The 19,527-nt window shown below is 46.9% G+C and overlaps 1 protein-coding gene across 10 annotated transcripts in view; it reads right to left on the bottom strand.

Annotated features, from left to right (window-relative positions):
• Window positions 1-19,527, bottom strand: part of ADAT1 (adenosine deaminase tRNA specific 1) — a 39,092-nt gene that overhangs the window by 5,257 nt on the left and 14,308 nt on the right. For 4 of the 10 annotated variants that reach the window (XM_025920740.2, XM_086688867.1, XM_086688868.1 and 1 more), the window contains 2 exons: window positions 14,011-14,097; window positions 10,224-11,158 (listed from right to left, as the gene is read on the bottom strand). In XM_025920740.2, coding sequence (XP_025776525.1) covers window positions 11,026-11,158; window positions 14,011-14,097 — 220 coding nt within the window. In that variant the 3' untranslated portion in view covers window positions 10,224-11,025. Of the gene's footprint in view, window positions 1-914; window positions 4,143-10,223; window positions 11,159-14,010; window positions 14,098-14,577; window positions 14,733-19,527 lie in introns of those variants that run through there. The other 6 variants (XM_086688870.1, XM_086688873.1, XM_086688869.1 and 3 more) reach the window with 4 other exon arrangements.

Raw genomic sequence — 19,527 nt, 5'->3', positions numbered from 1 at the left:
ATGAGAACACCCAATATTGTAAAGATGCATATTGCTCCAGATTAACCTATAATACAATTCCAATAAAAATCCCAATGAGTTTTTGTTTGTTTTTTGTGGAATCTGACAACTGATGTGAAATCCAACTAGAAGAGCAAAAGGCCAAGAATAACCAAGAGGTGATGAGAAAAACAAGCTGGGGAGACTTATCTTAGCAGTAGTTAAGTAATTAACACTGCACCATATGGCAATAGAGATAGACAAATAAACCAGGAAACACAACAGAAACCCAGAAACAGACCTGTGTTTAAAACATAACAGTGACGGGGGCGCCTGGGTGGCCCAGTCAGTTAAGCATCCGTCTCTGGCTCAGGCCATGATCTCATGGTTCAGGGGTTCCAGCCCAATGTCCAGCTCAGTGCTGACGGTGTGGAGCCTGCTTGGGATTCTCACTTGCTCCTCTCTCCCTGCTCCTTCCCCACTCACACTTTCTCCCTCTCTCCTAATAAAAGAAATAAACTTTAAAAAAGGTTATATATATATATATATATATATATATATATATATATATATATATGGCATGAAAATCAAAGGGAAAATGATGGATTAGTTAATTTTATTCTGTAATTGGCTATATATGGAAAAAAAATGGATCCTGGGGCACCTGGCTGGCTCAGTTGCAAGAGTATGCGACTCTTGATCTTGGGTTCGTGAGTTTGAGCCTCATGTTGGGTGTAGATAGAGATTAAATAAGGAAATACTAAAAAAAAAAAAAAAATCCCTATATTACACCATGCAAAAAATAACAAGAGGAATTAAATATCTAAATGTGGAAAAGTAAAACCCACAAGAAGTTTAGAATATCTATGGCCTTGGACTAGGGAGGGAGTTCTTAGTCAAGATACAAAAGTACAAATGATAAAAGGAAAAGCTGATAACTTTAAGTACATTAAAATTTTTAATTAAAAAATGACTTTTGTACAAGAAAAAAAGTACTATAACAGAATAGGAGCCACAGAGTGATCACATTTGCAACAGGTATAAATTAAAAAAAAAAAAATTTACATCCAGAATAAATAAAAAACTCTTCCAATGAATAAGATATAACAGCCCAATTAGAACAACAGGCAAAGGAGAACAACAGAAAATCCTTAACTTTACTCAAGGCCACTGTGTCTGTGGCACATTGCACCAACTCTAGAGAGTGCTTTTCACAAAGATTACAGTGTGAACAGTGCCCCCTAGAGTTGTTCAGTGCATAAGCTCTATACTAAAAGATGCAATCTTACACTGGTTGTATCTTTGGCACTGTGGAAATGCAATGGAAAGCAAACTATGGGATATCATTGCACACTCCTCAAATTGGCCAAATTATGTTGCAGCATATAAAAATGGTGGGAGGATGTGAAACATCTGGAATTCTCATAAACTGCTTCTGTGAGTGGAAGTTGGTACCATCACACTGGAAAGCAATTTCACAATATCCAGTGAAATTAAAAATGCAGATAACCCATGATTTAGCAAAGTCCACATCTAGGTATATAGCCTAGAAATATCCCCACCCATGTATAATATTCATCAACAGGACAATAGAGGGGATGATATGTGGTATATTCATATAAAGGAAACTACAACAGCAGTAAAGTGAATGCGCTACAGCTACATGTGTCAACAGAAACAGACCCCCAAAATGGTGCTGATGAAGGAAAAAAGCGAGATGCAGAAACAGTCAGCATGATATCATCTCTATCAAATTTAAAAACATGCGGAATAATCGTACGTATTACTTACAGATGCAGACGTACGTAATGGAAGCAGAAACCACACAACTGAGGGTGGCTACCTGACAGAGGGAGGGGAACAGCCTCAGGGAGGCAGGAGATAAATGTGGGGGCTCAAAAACAACTAGTCCTATTTTATTTCTCCACAAAATAAAAACACAAAGCAAATGTAGCAAGATGGTTACCGTTGATTGTGTGGTGGGTGTTATTCTTTTTATGGTTATGTTTGAAGTATTTCGTAGCTTTTTGTTTCTAAGTTACACCGGCAAGAACAGAGACCGGGTCCTTCTCGAGGAAGAGCACAAGGGGGACTCGATCCCTTACTTCCGCTTCCCTCCTCGGCCCAGGAGAGGCTGGCTCCTACTTCCCTGACCCTGCACTTGCTGAGGATGCCAAAAATAACCTTGTCCCCCGGTGGGGGAGGAGATTATTTCCCCCGCCCCACCCACCCCCACCCCGCCTTGAAGCTACTAACTGGATGGTCACACTCTTCTCTGTGCTTCTCCGCTTTCTCCTGAGCTCTCCATGGCCTCCAGGGCTCAGGCCAGGGTCCATGTTTCTTCTCTTTCTACCCACATTCTCTCTGGATGATTTTACCTTAACTCACATCTTCAAGGACTTCCTAGAAATAGATGGCCCCCCCATCTCTGTCTGCAGTCCATCTGTCTCTCCAGAGCCCCGAACCACTCCCTTCAAAGTGCCCACCCCTGGTCCTTATCCCGAGGTAGTACTCGGAAACTGAGCTCATCATCCTCGGCTTGCGGCTTCTCTTCCCGGGTCCCCTACCCTGATACGTGACACCACATTCCGTCCGTCCTGTCACCCAGCAGTAACCTGGGAGCATCCTCCTTCCTTCCTCCCTCCTGCTCATCCCCTACCTGCAACCAGCCAATCAGCCCCACTGGCTGCTGTGCATTTCTCTGCTTGGTCCTCTCCGTATGGCTCCTAACACCATTACTGTCTGGGCTTCAGCATTCCTCTTTTAATGACTCCAGTAACCCCCCATCTGTGGTCTCCCCGCCACCATCCCTGCCCCTGCCATTCTAGCCTCCCTGCCGCAGAGGAGAGCGATCTTTCTAAAATGCCGCTTCCATCCCAACACCCTTTTCTCACCATCCCTGAAGTGCTGAGCCTTCAGGAGAAAACCCCAAGTCCTCTCTGACTTGCCCCAGGTGGCCCTCGAGCTCCTCATACTCCGCCAGCCCAGTCGTGCCCTGCTCTCCTTGCTGGCCTTTGTATGTGGTGATGGGACCTCAGATCTTCTCGCAAACTGTCCCGCAGGCGCCACCATTTCTCTCTGCCCGCTAACCCGTGATCCTACCGTCCGCCTTGCGCCCCTCCCCCAGTTGGGTGTTAGGTCTCTATCACAGCCACCCTCACACTGCGCTGTTCCACCGTGAAGGCACCTGCCCGTCTTCCCCGTCGGTCAAGGAGGAACAAGAGGACCGTCCCTATCCCCGCACCTCTGGCGCACAGCGTCATGCCTGCCATGCTGATGGTGTTCAGAAGGCACAGGGGGCTGGTCGACCTGGGGCCGAGAGCCTATGTAACGAGCACTGACGTGTCTTAATTTTGCAGCAGTGGCTGAAACACACGGTGGCCACAGGGAGGGCACGGGGCAGCTTTGGGCATCCAGGCACCAGTCCCAAAGGTGGCCCAAGGATCTCCAAGGAGAATTTGGAAGGAGGCAATATCAATTTTCTTATTCTCAGAAGGCTTGCTTGCTCTTCATTAGACCAAATGTCGGAACGCTTTAAAAAGTGCAATTGGCTCCCCTTTTCATCTTGATTTCCTTACGGAGGAAAACCCCAATCCTGGTGGTTGACATCAGGGAGGCAAAGCCGCAGTTAGTGGGAGGATCTACAGATACCTCTGTGATCAACAGCTTCGCTTCCTTGCCCCGTTGGCAGCTGGAGAGAGGCCGCTGCTTCCAGATGCGGAGCGGAGATGGTCTGTGCTGGCAAACGTGCGTGCCTGGTGTGCAGCGAGAGGCTCCACAAACACGTGTCTAGTAGGCTCCTCCTAAGGACAGTCTCTTAGGTTCATTAGCAAAAGCTCTAGAAATCAGGATTCGCCAACTGAAGAGTCACTTGTGAGCTAAAATACCAAGGATGGCGTTTCCTGTGTGCCGGCTAGGCGGCCCTCCTCATGGCTGTGTTCTACGTGATCTGATCTTATCCCTGAGACCCTGTTGCCGGGGGCAGCGTTGCCCTCGCTTCAAAGAGGACGATGCTGGCACTCTGAGAATGTTCTGACCGATCCGAGATCACACAACCAGTACATCCTGGAGCCGCAGTTCCAAGTCATGTCTATGGCCACAACCCATCCTTGCCCTGCTAGGTCAGAGGATACGCATCGAAGGCCTGTGTCTTTCTGTGACCCCTAGACATAAAAGTAAACATCCAGATTCTGAACATCTGACAACAATCAGCTGGAACAAAATAATGGCACCTCATTGGACAAGGAATACACTTCTCAGCTCACCGCACCTACTTTCTTTACAAAGTTTCCTACTCTTGGAAATATTTGGGTTTGCAACCATTGCACCATAGTTTATGCACCTTCCTTCCTCCCTCCCTCCCTCCCTTCCTTCCTTTCCAGAGTGAGTGAGCAAACAGTAGAGCGGGAGAGAGAGGGAGAGGGAGAGAGAATCCCAGGCAGGCTTCACACTGTCAGCGGAGAGCCCGACACGGGGCTCAAACTGATGAACCGTGAGATCATGACCTGAGCAAAAACCAAGAGTCTGATCCTTAACCAACTGGACCACTCCGGTGCCCCACCATCCATTTTAGAACAGAATTCCTCCAAACCGTATGGAAGCAAAAGACTGACCCATGTTGGCCCTCCTCTTTCGTGAAGGAGGCAAAGAGATGGGCTGCACGGCCTGGTCTGCCCGCGTCCGCACAGGCGAGTGAACGCTGTGGTCTGGATCTGGCCACTCTATCGCCCCAAAGCCTTGTTTCTCCCACTGCCAGCTGGTTTCTCAGCCTGGCAGTTATGATGGGCCAAGAACAGAGGGGGGTTCACAGTGGTACTGGATAAACCAAGAACAAAAAGTACAGCGTGGAAACATCGGCTGAGGGGCGCCTGGCTGCCTCAGTTGGAGCAGGCAACGCTTGATCTCGGGGTTATGAGTTCGAGCTCCATGTTGGTCTTAAAGATTGCTTAAGGAAATAAAAAATAATTACACACACACACACAAACCCCAGCCGAAAAGGGACTCACTGGAGGTCAAAACGGTCCATAAGGAGTAGCAATTAAAAAGGAATCTGGTGAAATCTTGGCAGGGATGAGGGAATGTACATCGAGAAGAGCTCTTTTCTCTCAAATAACAGAATCGAATTCAACCAAGCCACGGGTGAACTGGATTGCGTGAGCACCATTGCCGAGCCAAGCTTGGGTTGCCCATGGTATAATTTCTCAGAGATCTCCTGAGGTTGCACAGAAAGGTCTTGTTGTTGAACTGAAGGGGGATGCTGGGAATGGGCCCTGTTCTCCTGCTCTGTTGTCAGGTTGGTTTCACCACCCAGGGGCCCACCGTACCTCTCCCCATGGAGACACTGCTGGGTTTCAATGCGCTTTTCATTCTCTTGGCTGCCTGAGCAAACAGCCATCACTGTTTCCATTGTGAGCTCTTCTCCTTTTGGAGCCAAGCCCAAGTTCAGGGAACATGTGCTTGAGACCAACATTTGGCAGCCTGGGTCCCCACTTGGAGTGACTCTGTCTTTGCCTTTTTCCTATTAAGACACTTTGCTGAATTTGGAGACTGGAAAGCAATGCTGAATGCGCTTAGTTCTAAAAGCTGTTTCCTACCCCTGCTGGCTCGTTACTAGACGAGACAAAAAACCCACACCCAAATTCAGAACCCGAGTTACTAGGTGAAGACACAGAGTTATTTCCATCCCTCTCTAGTTACTAACATGCCTGAGGCCATTCGTATCTCAAAGCGCCAATGGGCTCAGTTTCCTGGAGAAAATTTCTCTTTGCATTATTTACCACTTTAAGAATTTCTATGAGAAGTCCTACCTCACACTTGAAAAAACTAAGCATCCTAATTGTTGGGACCCCATTTGGTACAACCGGTGACAGGTTAGAAGTCAGAGATTAAATATTTTCCCCACACCCACATAGAAGTAATGGTAGAGTTGGTACTAGAACATGATTACTTGGTTAAGTGACTCTTGATTTCAGCTCTGGTCATGATCGCACGGTTGGTGAGTACGAGCCCCACGTCAGGCTCTGCGCGGACAGTGCAGAGCCTGCTTGAGATTCTCTCTCTCCCTTTTACTCTGCCCCTGCCCCTCCCCATCTCGTGTGCGCGTGCGCACTCTCTCAAAATAAACTTCTAAAAAAAGACGATAAAAAAAAAAGAACATAATTACTTAAATATCCAGATCAAAGTTTATTCTACCATAGCAAATAACAGGACTAGGTTTTTGGTTTGGGTTTTTTTTTTTTTTACATTTTTAAGTTGACGTATAATTACACACAATAAAATGCGCAGAGGGTTTAAGTGGAGAGTTTAATACATCCTGACAAATATTGACACCCATGTAATCAACACTTCAATCCAAACAGATTATTCCCCAAATCCCAGAAAGGCCCCTTAGGCCTTTTTTCCCTCGACTCCCATCCCCCATCTTCCCCCACCAGGCAACAACCACTCTTTGATTTCTATCCCTGTTGATTACTTTTAGTGTGTCAGACACACATTTTAGTGTGTCTGCGCATTTGGACCACAGGTGCTACTTGAGATTTGTTTTGGATCCACACCTTCCAGGAAGTCAGTCTTAACCCCAGTACAGACACATTTAGGTTTGAAGGGATTCACGTTTGCGAGATGTGAAGGCCAACTACGATTCCTCAGTATGCAGTCCAAAAAGAACTTTTGGAAAATAAAGTTTTCTTCACACTCTCTGCTTTCCTGGCTCTTTCTGTATCCCGCTTCTCCTTCAGGACAGCTGTCTTTGGGAAGACCTGCTTGAGCCCTTGAAAGGGAGCACAAAGGCACATCTTCCTACTTAGAAGCTACTTCCTGGTTTTGGTGACCTTCCTGCCTCACTGGGCCTCCTCTCACCAGCTCATCTGGCTTCCCCACGGGCATCACAAGAGGACGGTGGTAGTTAAAAACGTTAGCGTTGTCTTAAACCACTTAACTAGCTAGCAAGGGAACCGGGTTTTAGAAACTGGAAAACTCTGGCTAAGGCTTGCTCAGAACACTGTCTTAAAGCCAACAAGTATTGCCAAGGTCCAGGTGGAGGCGGCTTTCCACCAGCCACAGACACGGCCGATCAGACGGGCCTGCTTCTCTTCCAGGCCGAGCTGGCAGCCAGCGTGGGTCATTTTCTCCGTAGCGGCTTCGTTTCCCCAGACAGTGAGCTAATGCTTGGCATTAGCAAACTCCATAAAACAAGGCATTTCACCCCGTGCTTTAAGGCAGAAATGACTACATGGAATATACACACACACTTATTTAAATCAAGCCACATTTTTAAAAGTCTGAAGAAAAATAGTTAAAAATTATGCAAACATAGACACATTAGAATCCACTTGTGAACAAGAACAAAGGAATGATGCTGGAGTGTAAACTTCCCTCAAGAGCCAAATTTCAGAAGACGTTTTGTTAGACTACCCTCTGGAATTACAAGCGCAGCTGCCTAAAATCTGTTGGGAGAGTCCCTTTTCCTGTACAATGCCACTTCTGAGGACTTTCTGCTGTTTTGATAGTTTAAAATACAGAAACGGTTTTCTGTTTTTTACAAATGTTTATTTTTGAGAGAGAGAGACAGAGAGAGCGAGCAGGGGAGGGGCAGGGAGAGGGGGACAGAGGATCTGAATTGGACTCCATGCTGACCATGAGATTGCGACCTGAGCCGAAGTCAGACGCTTAACCCACCGAGCCACCCAGGTGCCCCTTACATAGTTTTTTAAAAAGCCACCTCCCCACCCCTGTCCCCTGCCGCCAAAAAAAAAAAAAAAAAAAAAAAGAAAGAAAGAAAGAAAAGAAAAGTGAAACAAAGTTAACTGTGTACAGATTTGGAGCAGTAACCACAAAAGGAGATGTTTCATGAAACCTGAAAACACAATCTTTAGATCAGGGTTTCTCAGCCTCAGCACTACTGATACTGTGGGCCAAATACTCCTTTGTTACGGGGTTTGTCCTGTGCACTGCAGCATGTTAGCAGCACCCAAGGCTGGCAACGCTTGGCCCATACTGTCACACATCATTTCTGGGGGAATTCAGTGCTGTGTGTGCAACTCCACGGGAGACAGTTTTTAAATGCAGGAGGAGAGGACATGCCAGGCCACAAGGAGTCACACGGAGAAGCACCAGGGTGGGTCAGGAGGCAGAAGGAGCGAGGACATGCGTGCAACAGCCGTTATTGTAAAGGGGAGGAAGGGCCGGGGCAGGGTAAGCGGACTTGGGACTGGCTAGTTGGACTCATTTCAGTGGTCTCTGAGGCACAAGGGCTGTCCCTGGTTTTCTCGTACCTGGACCTGGGGCAATCAGGGCAGGTGGAGTGTGGCCCAGAGTGGGAGAGCCCCATAAAGCACGTGGCTGGGTATGAACTCTGGAGGGCTTACTTTCTTTTCTTTTCTTTTTTTAATGTTTATTTATATTTGAGACAGAGAGAGAGGCAGTGTGCAAGCAGGGGAGGGGCAGAGAGAAGATGGAGACAGAATCCGAAGCAGGCTCCAGGCTCTGAGCTGTCAGCACAGAGCCTGACGTAGGGCTTGAACAGACAAGTTGTGAGATCATGACCTGAGCTGAAGCTGAAGCCAAACGCTTAACCAACTGTGCCACCTAGGTGCCCCTGGAGGGCTCAGTTTCAATCTTTTACTATCTCTGGGAGTTGGCTAGCCTCCGTGGGCAGTCTCTCCAGGGTGAGCAAGGCCCTGGATGTCAAAGCATCAGAAGCATATGGTTGATACAGGGAGGATAGAGTCTTGCACCTGGACTGTGCCCGTGTGCCTTTTCTCTCTGCCGACGTTAATCTGTGTCCTTTCAGGGGCACCTGGGTGGCTCAGGTCATGATCTTGCAGTTTGTGAGTTTGAGCCCACAGTTTGAGGCTGTCGGGACAGAGCCTGTTCCGGATTCTCTGTCTCCCTCTCTCTCTGCCCCTCCCCCGCTTGCGTGCGCCACGTGCTCTGCTCTCTCTCAAAAACGTTCAGGGCACTTGGGTGGCTCAGTCCGTTGAGAATCTGACTTCGGCTAAGGCCATGATCTCGTGGTTCATGAGTTCAAGCCCCACATGGGCTTGGTGCTGTCAGCCTGTCAACACGGAGCCTCCTTCAGATCCTCTGTCCCCTTCTGTCTGCCCCTCCCCCACTTGCCCTCTCCTCCCCAAAAAATATAAAAAAAAAAAGATTAAAAAAAATCTGTATCCTTTCGCTGAAATAAATAATAACTACAATAGTTTTGCTGCATTCCATGAGTGTCCAGTGAACCATCAAACCTGAGGGTGGTCTCGGGGATCCCTTGCACTGCTGCTAAAACCATGAGGTGAAAGGGTGACTGGGAACTTCCTACCGGGATAGATAAGCTGAGCCCACTGAGCCCACTGCGAACTCGCTGAAAGTAGGACAACCAGATGTCCTGTTCCTCTTGATATGGTGCAACAGAAGTACGCAGAATCACCTGAGAAGCCCTAGGACTGGGGTGAGGGTGGGGCTGACTGAAAATGGGGAGTGCCTGGCTAATGGGAACCATACTGGGTCGATGAGGGTCCCCCACCTCTAACAGAGAACAAAAATGTTCTACAATTATGGTGATGGTTGTACAACTCTGTGGATATACTAAAAGCCACTAAATTGTATACTTTCAATGGGTAAATTTTATGGAATGTAAATTATAAATAAAGCTGTTATTAAAAAACATTTTTTTTTCAACGTTTTTTATTTATTTTTGGAACAGAGAGAGACAGAGCATGAACGGGGGAGGGGCAGAGAGAGAGGGAGACACAGAATCGGAAATAGGCTCCAGGCTCCGAGCCATGAGCCCAGAGCCTGACGCGGGGCTCGAACTCACGAACCGCGAGATCGTGACCTGGCTGAAGTCGGACGCTCAACCGACTGTGCCACCCAGGCGCCCCTTAAAAAACATTTAAAGCCATACAAGAATGACAGGGCGCCTGGCTGGCTCAGTCAGTGGAGTGTGTGACTCTTGATCTTGGGGTCATGAGTTCAAGCCCCATACTGGGTGTAGAGACTACTTACGAATAAAATCTTAAAAGAAAAAAAAGCTATTCCAAGATACTAAAGGACTTTGAGAAGAGCTTTGGATAATCCTGACACGGAGAACTTCCCTTTCCATCAATAATTTAAGGAGCAGAGAGGTTGAGAGTTAAATATTAGATGGTGGTTGAAAGAGGATGGGTAGCTAGGTCTGCTGCTGACTTGCTATATGGACTTTTGGCCTGTTAGAACTCTTTCATTTGAAAGCCACAGAAAACCTACTCAGATAGGCTTAACCCAAACAGCCGTATGAATTTATCTCACATACTTGAAGTCCAGGCTGGGCACTGGCTTCAGGCATCCAAACAAGGTCACGGGAGCCGATGCTTTTGTCTGTTTCCTGTTTTCTTGCCTTCATTCTCAAGCTGGCTGCCTCTGTGTGGAGGCAAAGGCAGCCACAGACAGTCCCACGAGTCTGTGGTCCTTGGAGCTTCTGATCCGAGAGGAGACAGCATCTTTCCTGCTCGCCCTGGCAGTAGTTCCAGGATTGTATGGCGCTGCCTCACAATCCGAGAGCTGGGGAGTGAGGTTTGCTTCAGCCAAGTCCCATGGATAGAGCAGGAAAGGATGACCCTCTGAGGGAAGAAACGGCACATGTCCACTATGCCAAGGGAAGCTCTAAAACTTGCAGAGGTCCGGACACCATCTCAGCCCAAGAAATACTTGCCAGATCAATGTGGGAACACAGAGCGGAGCTGTTGCAGAGTACCTTTCAAGCGTCACATTCCAAGTTCTTACTCCATGTTTTAGAGAAGCAATAACACACGTTAGGACAGATGCCAAGGGCATCAGCGAGGTGATGTTTTAGCAGAGAGAGATACGTCAGTCAAGTATGGATAGTTCCATGTTTCAGGATTCTGTCCATATTACCCAGAAGAGATAGGTCACTCTGGTAGATGACAGACTTTTTTTTTTCCTGACTCAGCCACAAGAAAAGCTAAGGCTTGTCCAGTACAAAGGAAGAAGCCGTCCAGTGTGAGCAGCTGAAAAACACTCTGCTACTAATAAGCTCTTTGCAGTTTGCCCTTCTTATTTAAACTGGTGATAATCCGGTGGGTTTCTGATCCAGGATCCAAAGGCCTGCTTTCGGAGCGCACTCCAGGCTTCCTGGTAAGTAGACGCAGCCTCCTTGTACTCGTGGTACGTCTCTAGCTTCTGCGCCCTAATGCACACACACCACCAAGCACACAGGTTCTCACTGATCAGCTCAACGTGGTGGCCAACTGAGCAATCAGCTGGACAGATGTCTAAGCAGAGACTAGGAACAGATCTAGGAACGGGAGGATTTTGGTATGCTTTCCACCAGCTACTCTCTCTCCAATGTAGGAAATTCACTAGAAAGCAACATGGATTGAAACAGGGGAGAAAAGGGGGCACCTGGGTGGCTTAGTCAGTTAAGCGTCCGACTCTTTTGCCTCAGGTCCTGATTCCATGGTTTGTGAGATCGAGCCCCATGTTGGGCTCTATACACTGACCGCACTGACCACGTGAACGCTACTTGGGATTCTCTCTGCCCTCCCTCCCCCGCCATGCTTGCGTGTGAACTCTCTTAAAATAAATAAATAATCATTAAAAAAAACCCAGGTGAGACTAAACAATGCTAGTCTTGTCTGGTCCTCCTGGTATCAGATAACACAAGAATAACTATCTACTTTTTGGTTTAAAGAGTTCTGGGAAATGGCTTACTGCACAGTCCCGTTCCCCGTAAGACCCAGATAGGACTCATGGACGCCCCCCCTTGGCTTACCTATGACGGATCCTCAAACTCCCATTCTCTGTCTCATAATGACTAGCTGAACTGTTTCCATCCACATACCAATCTCGACAAAATTCTTGCTTCCTTGACCAACATTAGTTATGCTTCTGTCCTTCTCCCAACCCTGAACTATGACCCACCCTCAGCCTGAGCCAGCATCACAATATGCAGGGACCTATTCTTTTTTTTTTTTTTTTTTTAATTTTTTTTAATGTTTATTTATTTTTGAGACAGAGAGAGACAGAGCATGAATGGGGGAGGGTCAGAGAGAGAGAGGGAGACACAGAATCTGAAGCAGGCTCCGGGCTCTGAGCCGTCAGCCCAGAGCCCGACGCGGGGCTCGAACTCACGGACCGTGAGATCTTGACCTGAGCCGAAGTCGGACGCTTAACCGACTGAGCCACCCAGGTGCCCTGCAGGGACCCATTCTTAACGGCTCCTCCTGACAACTGACTGATCTCAAGAAAAGATGTTTCCTGTCTACTCGCCCCATCACACCAACTGCGCATTCCATGCCCCCTGCCCTGTTCCTTCCGGCCTTGTTCACTGCTCCCCACAAAGGGCTACTCCTTCCCGCCGGCCCTGGAGGCTTACAGACCTTAGGACTGGAGTGTCTTTGTTATGGCATCAGTCCTGCTGCTGCTGTTAACAGCCCCTCTCTTACTGCAATGATCCTTTTGAGTAAAGTCTCTCCTGACCTCAGTCCAGATTTGTTTTCACCGACACATAAAATGTATGGAAACCTCCTGGTCAGTTTGATTCATTTTTCCAGACAAAAAAACAAGCAGAGTGACTCCTGACCAAACTGACTGGAGGGCATCACTACCAACAGCAGTACGCATGACGGTGATAACAAGTGGTCAGCCTCTTCAAATAGACTTTTCTAGCAACACCTTGGCTTCCCCTCTGCTGTACAATAAAGAATTTGGCCGGTCTTGTTGCCGGTTCCTGGGAGGGAACCTTCAAACCCCCAGGATTTCCCAAGGGGTAGAAATGTCTTTGTTGGGGCACCTGGGTGGCTCAGTCGGTTGAGCGACCGACTTCGGCTAAGGTCATGATCTCACGGTTTGTGAGTTCGAGCCCCGCGTCGGGGTCTGTGCTGACAGCTCAGAGCCTGGAGCCTGCTTCGGATGCTGTGTCTCCCTCTCTCTCTGCCCCTCCCCCACTCATACTCTGTCTCTCTCTGTCTCAGAAATAAATAAACATTAAAAAAAAAAAAGAAATGTCTTTGTTATTCATGGTGGACCCTTCTGATCACACCTGAGTTTATATTTAACGAGGTGACTCCTGGTGGGCCCTACAGAGATCTGGATGGGGCTGGCCCTGCCAGAGAGACTAACCACAGAGTGGAGTTGGTCTGTGATACCAGTCTGACCTCCTGATGGGAGGGGAAGATGAAGAATGAGTTCAGTCACATCATGTGGCCAATGAGTCATTCAGGTGTATATAACACAAGCACAGGGAAGACACTGGACGCTAAAACTTGGGTCCCCTTCTGGTTGGTGACACACAGTGATGTGTTGGAAGGGTAACACATCCTGAGGACACAGACGAATTGTGTTTGGTACCCTCTCAGACTGTGCCCTGTGTGTCCCTTTTTAGCTGGTCCTGATCTATATTCTTTAGAATAAAAAGTAATTGTAGGTATAGTGCACTCCTGAATTTGAGTTGTTCCAGTGAATTAGTGAATTTAAGGGGGTAGCAGGAGCCCCTGAGTTTGCAGTCAGTGGTCCCAAGCGTGAGGGGCTTGGGGGCCCTGGAGCTTGCATCTGGAGTATGAAGTGAGGGCACTGACCTTGAGTAGCTAAGTGTCTGGACTACCCACCCACTGGCCCCTGGAGCGGTTTTATAGTTCTCTACATTCCTGTTTGGGAGCAATTTCAATTGTAAGGCTGCAGCAGAGGAAGAGCAGAGTGATGTTCCTAATAGACTCTATTGCCCTCTAAGCAATAGGGCCAGCCCTATATGTCTGCTCTGCCTTCCACCTGGAGGGGGGCAAAGGGGGGGCCTGGAGCAGACCAAGCCCCAATTCCCCCCCAGTCTTCTGTAACCCTGCACCACTAAACCACCCCTCCTGTACACCTCAGATCTGCACCTGCAATCGGAGCCCGGGGGACAGAGGCACATGCGGGTGGTAACTAAGTGCCCACTGGCCCATTGAGCCACCACTCCTGCCAAAGCTTCCTGCCATTTGTAAACCAGAATTAAACCACAAGTCGTCCTAAATATGAAAAAAAAAAATGGGTCAACAGAGTCACCTGAGGGAGTCTGGCCACTTGTCCTCTGAAATACTGCTTAGCAGTTTCTGAAATGATCTAAAGAGTTCCACTTTGCTGATTTGGGATCTGTTTGGAAAAAGACAAATAAGATTTTTAATGAGTGTTTGATACACACCAGGCCCCTGTCAGGGACACCGGGCTTCCCCTGTTATCTTTCTTAAATTTGAACGTGCAGGAACGCCCCCCCCCCCCAACCTGTTCTTCACATGAAGAAAATGTAGACCTGATTGGGGTGAGGTTAAAAAAGTGAATCTCCTCTTAAGAAATGTCATCAGCCATGAAATCATGAAGGTGACAGTCCCAAATGGGGTGACAACAGAGGTGGGATTACTAAATTCCCCCCAGGACCCCTGCCAGCCATGCTGGGCTACTTCTTCCTAAGGGCGCCGGCCCTGTGGTGACATGGCTCACGACAGTTAAGCTGGGTTTCAGGCTTGAGTGGTGCTCCCCACGTGAACCTCGGTTACAAAGTCCACTCGGACAAGCACCGGAGGCAGAGCCTCCAGACTCCCCCGCGGGCACTGTGGGCCTTCCTTTGCTTCTAACCCGAAGCTTCGTGCAGGCCACAGCTCGGGACAGTGAAGGAAGTGAGTGCGGATTCCTCACCAGCCCAACTGGGCTCTCCTGGCTCTGCCCATCCAGGCTGCCGGGATCTGGACCGTGTGCGCCTCCTTCTTTCCTCGCTATACGCAGTTCACGAGCTGATGCAGAGGAGGCAGATGTGTGTGCCAAGAAGCTGCTGTCTCATCTTTACACACCATACCCTCCCCCGTCCTCACAGACTGTCCATGTGAGCTGTCCATCAGCTCGGACCCTGTGGCCATAATAGGTATATGTGAAGTAGGGAAGTGTACATTCTGCCAGAGAGTTCCCTCACCTGGCGGGCACGGAGGCTACACCGCAGCAATCATCGCTTAGCGGGGGTCCTGAGCCCTCACACTCTCCCTAGGCTTGAACTGGGCCCGAGTGGCTGCCGGCGCTTAGGAATGTAAGGTTCCTTTAATGGTAAAAAGAAAACCCAAAGCCAAGAAACTAATGAAACTTATCTCATTAACAGATTAAAAGAGAAATGTAATGTCATTATGAGGAAAAAATGTGCAGAGAAGCACTTGTGAGAATTCAACAGCCACAGAATGATTTAAAATCTTTTAGCAAACGAGGACTAGGAAAGACAGCATTTACATTCATAAAGGGCATCATTAAAAACCTATAGCAAATTCATGTCCTTAAAATCAAGAATAAGACAAGGGCATCGAAGTGCCTGAGTGGCTCAGTAGGTTAGGTAGCCGACTCCGGCTCAGGTCATGATCTCGCGGTCCGTGAGTTCGAGCCCTGCATCGGGCTCTGTGCTGACAGCTCAGAGCCTGGAGCCTGCTTCGGATTCTGTGTCTTCCTCTCTCTCTGTCCCTCCCCCATTCGCGTTCTGTCTCTCTCTGCCTTTCAAAAATGAATAAATGTTAAAAAAAAAAAAAAAAAAGACAAGGGCATTGCTTTCACAGCTTCTTGAGACCAGCTCTGAAAATGTTTCCAGCATTCTTCCTTCTGGAGGAACAAACAGCACTTTCTCTTATGAATGTTTCTGGCCTAAGTGAATGGCCTTGTGAGTGATGTTAAGGTATTATATCTATACAGACGGGGGATGCTGGGAACCACTCCTCTGCTGAACAAGAACTCCCTCCAGAGAAGAAAGGCCTTTCTCAAGACCTAATCAACAGCAGAACAGAGTGGCCATACTCGTAATTCCTCTGTCAATGAGACCTACTCAGTAATAATCACTCATGTCATTTGTGGAACATAACAATCCTCCTGGCTGCTGGCTACTTCTCTCCAAGGAGCCCTGGTTCCTTTCAGCAGCAACAATTATGTTCTTAGATATTAGGCTCTCCCTGGTAAGTTGGTTGACATTGCTGGTTGGGGCATCACAGAGCTAGGAAAATTATATATACATAAACAATTTCTTAAAGATGACACAGGTTTACGTAGGTGTTCTTAATCTAGCCCTATCTTTTAACATATTTAGGCACACTTAGGGTTGTTGTTGTTGTTTTTAATCCCTCATGCTTTTCTTTTATAATCCAATGAGCCACGTAAATGATCTCTCCAGGATGCTCTGGGGTGGAATGAGGATTTGCCACGTTAGGGAAAAGAGCAAAATGAAGCTTCTTGAAAATGAGGGTCTTTTACGTGGTGTCTGTTATCATCACATTGTTTGGAAAAGAACACAAAGACTTAAGTATTTTCTTCTCGTATTGTGTTAGCATATTAAATGTCTCTAACATCCGTCTGCTTTCATATGCCCCGCGGTGGTAAAGAAGGTGGTCCTAGGATGCCAGGGCTTGGGAATGAGCAGTGAGAGAACCTGCTCTCTCCCCAGCAGCTGTAACTCTTTAGAATAAAAGAAATGCTGACTCTTCTGCACATAACATGAAGCTTCACTGGGCAACTGAAGGGGAAACCAACCTTAACAAGGTGTTTGCTGCGAGCCTGCACCACATTCGCTTTCACTTCTCACCACGTTCCTGGGTGACACATACTCTTAGTTACCCTTGCTTTGCTGTTGGGGAAACGGAGGCTCAGAGAAGTAAAGTAATTTGCCCAAGGTGTCACACACTGGAGAGAAAGGGAACTAGGAATTAAACATCAGTCTCTTGGACTGCAAAGCTCCTGCTCTTTCTCCCATACACTTCTTCCCTGCAAGGAGTCTGCCTCCTAAATGGAGAGACACCTACAACGCGTCAGGGACCTCAGATCATCTACTCCAACATCCTCATCTTACAGATACGGACACACGGAAGCCCGGAATGCAACTGCACTCGTTCAAAGTCATGTGGGTAACTGGAGCCAGAGCGAGCTTGGAAACATGAGGTACTCCTCATCAACAGAAAGCACTGACATATCGGGATAAGCCAGAGAATATAGCACTACAGGAGTTTGAAGAGAGGTTCCAGGAGGCAGCGAACCTGGACCTTCTGGACCTACAGCAACCAGAAGGCAGTGGTGGTTGAGCTGAACTTTCAAGGTAAAAGAGGGTGCGGACTCCTAGTGAAGAAGAGCATTTAGACCTGAGGAAGCACAAACAGGAGCCACCGTCAGGTGGGTGGGGCCGGGGGAGCTGCTGCGGGCCTGTCGCTGCCTTAGAGCAGAGCTGGAACTCTGCAGGAAACATGGTCCCTGTGAAGGCAGGACCTGCTCTGCTCACACACCCTGGTCTGTGGCTGAGAGCTGGTCCCTTGGGAGATGCAAACAGTGGCCTGAAGCTAGGAGGTCCTCGGGGGAAAAACTGGTCCCAAAACCTCCACCCCTAACAAGTTTGTTAATATCACTCAATTCAACAGCCTGGGCTAACAGGAAAGGGTCTGGGTCTGCAGACTGGGACATCTGGACCCTGATGAGTGGCTGCAGAGAACAAAATCTTCTTTTTTAAGGTCTAAAACTATATAAGTTATTTTTGTCTGTGTTGAGACTGGCAAATAAGCATATTAAAAAGAAGAAACAAATCCAACTGTAAACTTTAATTATAAATTTTTTTTTAAGGACATAGTAAAGAAATGGAAAAGCAACTCAAGAGTGAAAAGAACTACAGTTGACCCTTGAATAACATGGGTTTGAACTGTGCGGGGTCCAGTGACACAAGGATTTTTTTCAATAAATACAGTATTATACATGTCTTTTCCTTATGACTTTTGTAATAACATTTTTCTGGTTTGCTTTATGATAAGAATACAGTATGTAATACATACGACATATGAAATACATGCTAATCAAGTGTTCATGTTATCAGTAAGGCTTCTAATCAACAGCAAGCTATTGGCGGTTAAGGTTTTGACCAATCAAAAGGTATAAATGGATTTTCAACTGTAAGGGGGGGGTCAGAACCCATAACCCCCCCAGGGTTATAGTTCAAGGGTTAACTATACCTGTAAAAGGTAGAAATCCTACAGGAGTCACTCAGTGGCAGCTCAGTCCATCTGAGATGTAAATGCCTTTGGTGGAGAGGACATTTCCCTACAGCCCGTCCCACCCACAGGCTACTGAAGACTACCAGTGGCTCACTGGGAGGGAAAAGTAGAGTAGGATCTGCTGAGCATTTAGAAGAAGAAAAACCAGTATGGCAGATGCATGACCCTTGAAACATACAGGGAGTCTCGTGTCTAGCAGACTACATGTTGTACATTTCAGTCGAAGCCAATATGAAGACAAAAAGTCCTGCTTTCATGGTTGCCTTTCTGCCAGGCCAATCACTCTGGAGCTTCATAAATGATTCTTGGCCTTCAAGCTTGACCTATGAAACCAGAATCCCTACTGGTAAAGCCCAAGAAAGTGTTCTTTTCAACATTTTCCAGGGGAAAGAACAGTCTTTCCACAAAAAAAAAAAAAAAAATGGTGGCAGGACAACTGGATACCCCCATGCAAAAGAATGAGGTTGGACCCCTACCTCACACCTTATAGAAAAATTAACTCAAAAGGGATCAAAGTCATCAACCTAAGAGCTGAAACTATAAAACTATGAGAAGAAAACAAAGCAAATCTTTGTGATATTGAATCAGGCAATGGTTTCTTACCTGTGATGCTAAAAGCACAAACCACCCACGAAAAAACAGATTGAACAGACTTCATCAAAATTTAAAACTTCCACGTTTTAAAGGACACCTTCAAAAAGTGAAAAGACAACCCGCAGAATTGACAAAAAATACATTCAAATACATCTGTGATAAAGGACTAGTACCCGGAATATATCAAGAAACCTTAAAACTCAACAATAAAAGATAAATAAAACCAAGTTAAAAAATGGGCAAAGGATCAGAATAGGTATTTTTCCAAAGAAGATATACAAAGAGCTAATAAGTATATGATAAGATGCTCAGCATCAAAAGAAGCTCAAACAATTATTAGGGAAATGCACAGCAAATTACAATCATATAGCACTTCACACCCACAATGACTACAATAAAACGAGACAATAATGAGTGTTGTAAAGGATGTAGGATAATTGAAACCCATACATTGCTGGTAGGAGTTTAAAATAGTGCAGCTACTATGGAAAACAGTTTGGCAGTTCCTCAAAAAAAGCAAAAACAAAAAAACCTCCGAGGTTATCATATGACCCAGCAATTCCATTCCAAGGTATACCCAAGAGAATTGAAAACATACGTCCACCTAAAAGATTCTATAAATGTTCGCAGCAGCATTATTCCCACAGCCCCAAAGTGAAATAACCCAAATATCCATTAACAGAAGAGTGGAGAAACAAAAAGTGGTCAGATCCAGACAATGGAATGTAGGAATGAAGGACTGATACATGTTACAACATGGATGAGCCTTGAAAACTTAGGCTAAGTAAGTTAAGTCACATACTGTATGATTTCATGTAGTGGGAAGTCCAGAACAGACAAATCCACAGACATAAAGGAGATTCATGGGGCTGGAGAAGGGCATGGGGAATTACAGCCAGTGGGTGCGGGGTTTCTTTTTGGGGAGATGAAAACGTTCTGGAAC

This window comes from Puma concolor, chromosome E2 (assembly GCF_028749965.1).
Source record: "Puma concolor isolate L17-30 chromosome E2, mPumCon1.1.hap2, whole genome shotgun sequence".
NCBI lineage: Eukaryota > Metazoa > Chordata > Mammalia > Carnivora > Felidae > Puma > Puma concolor.
Note: the sequence above shows the minus strand (reverse complement) of the source record. Positions and strands in the feature narration are given on the sequence as shown.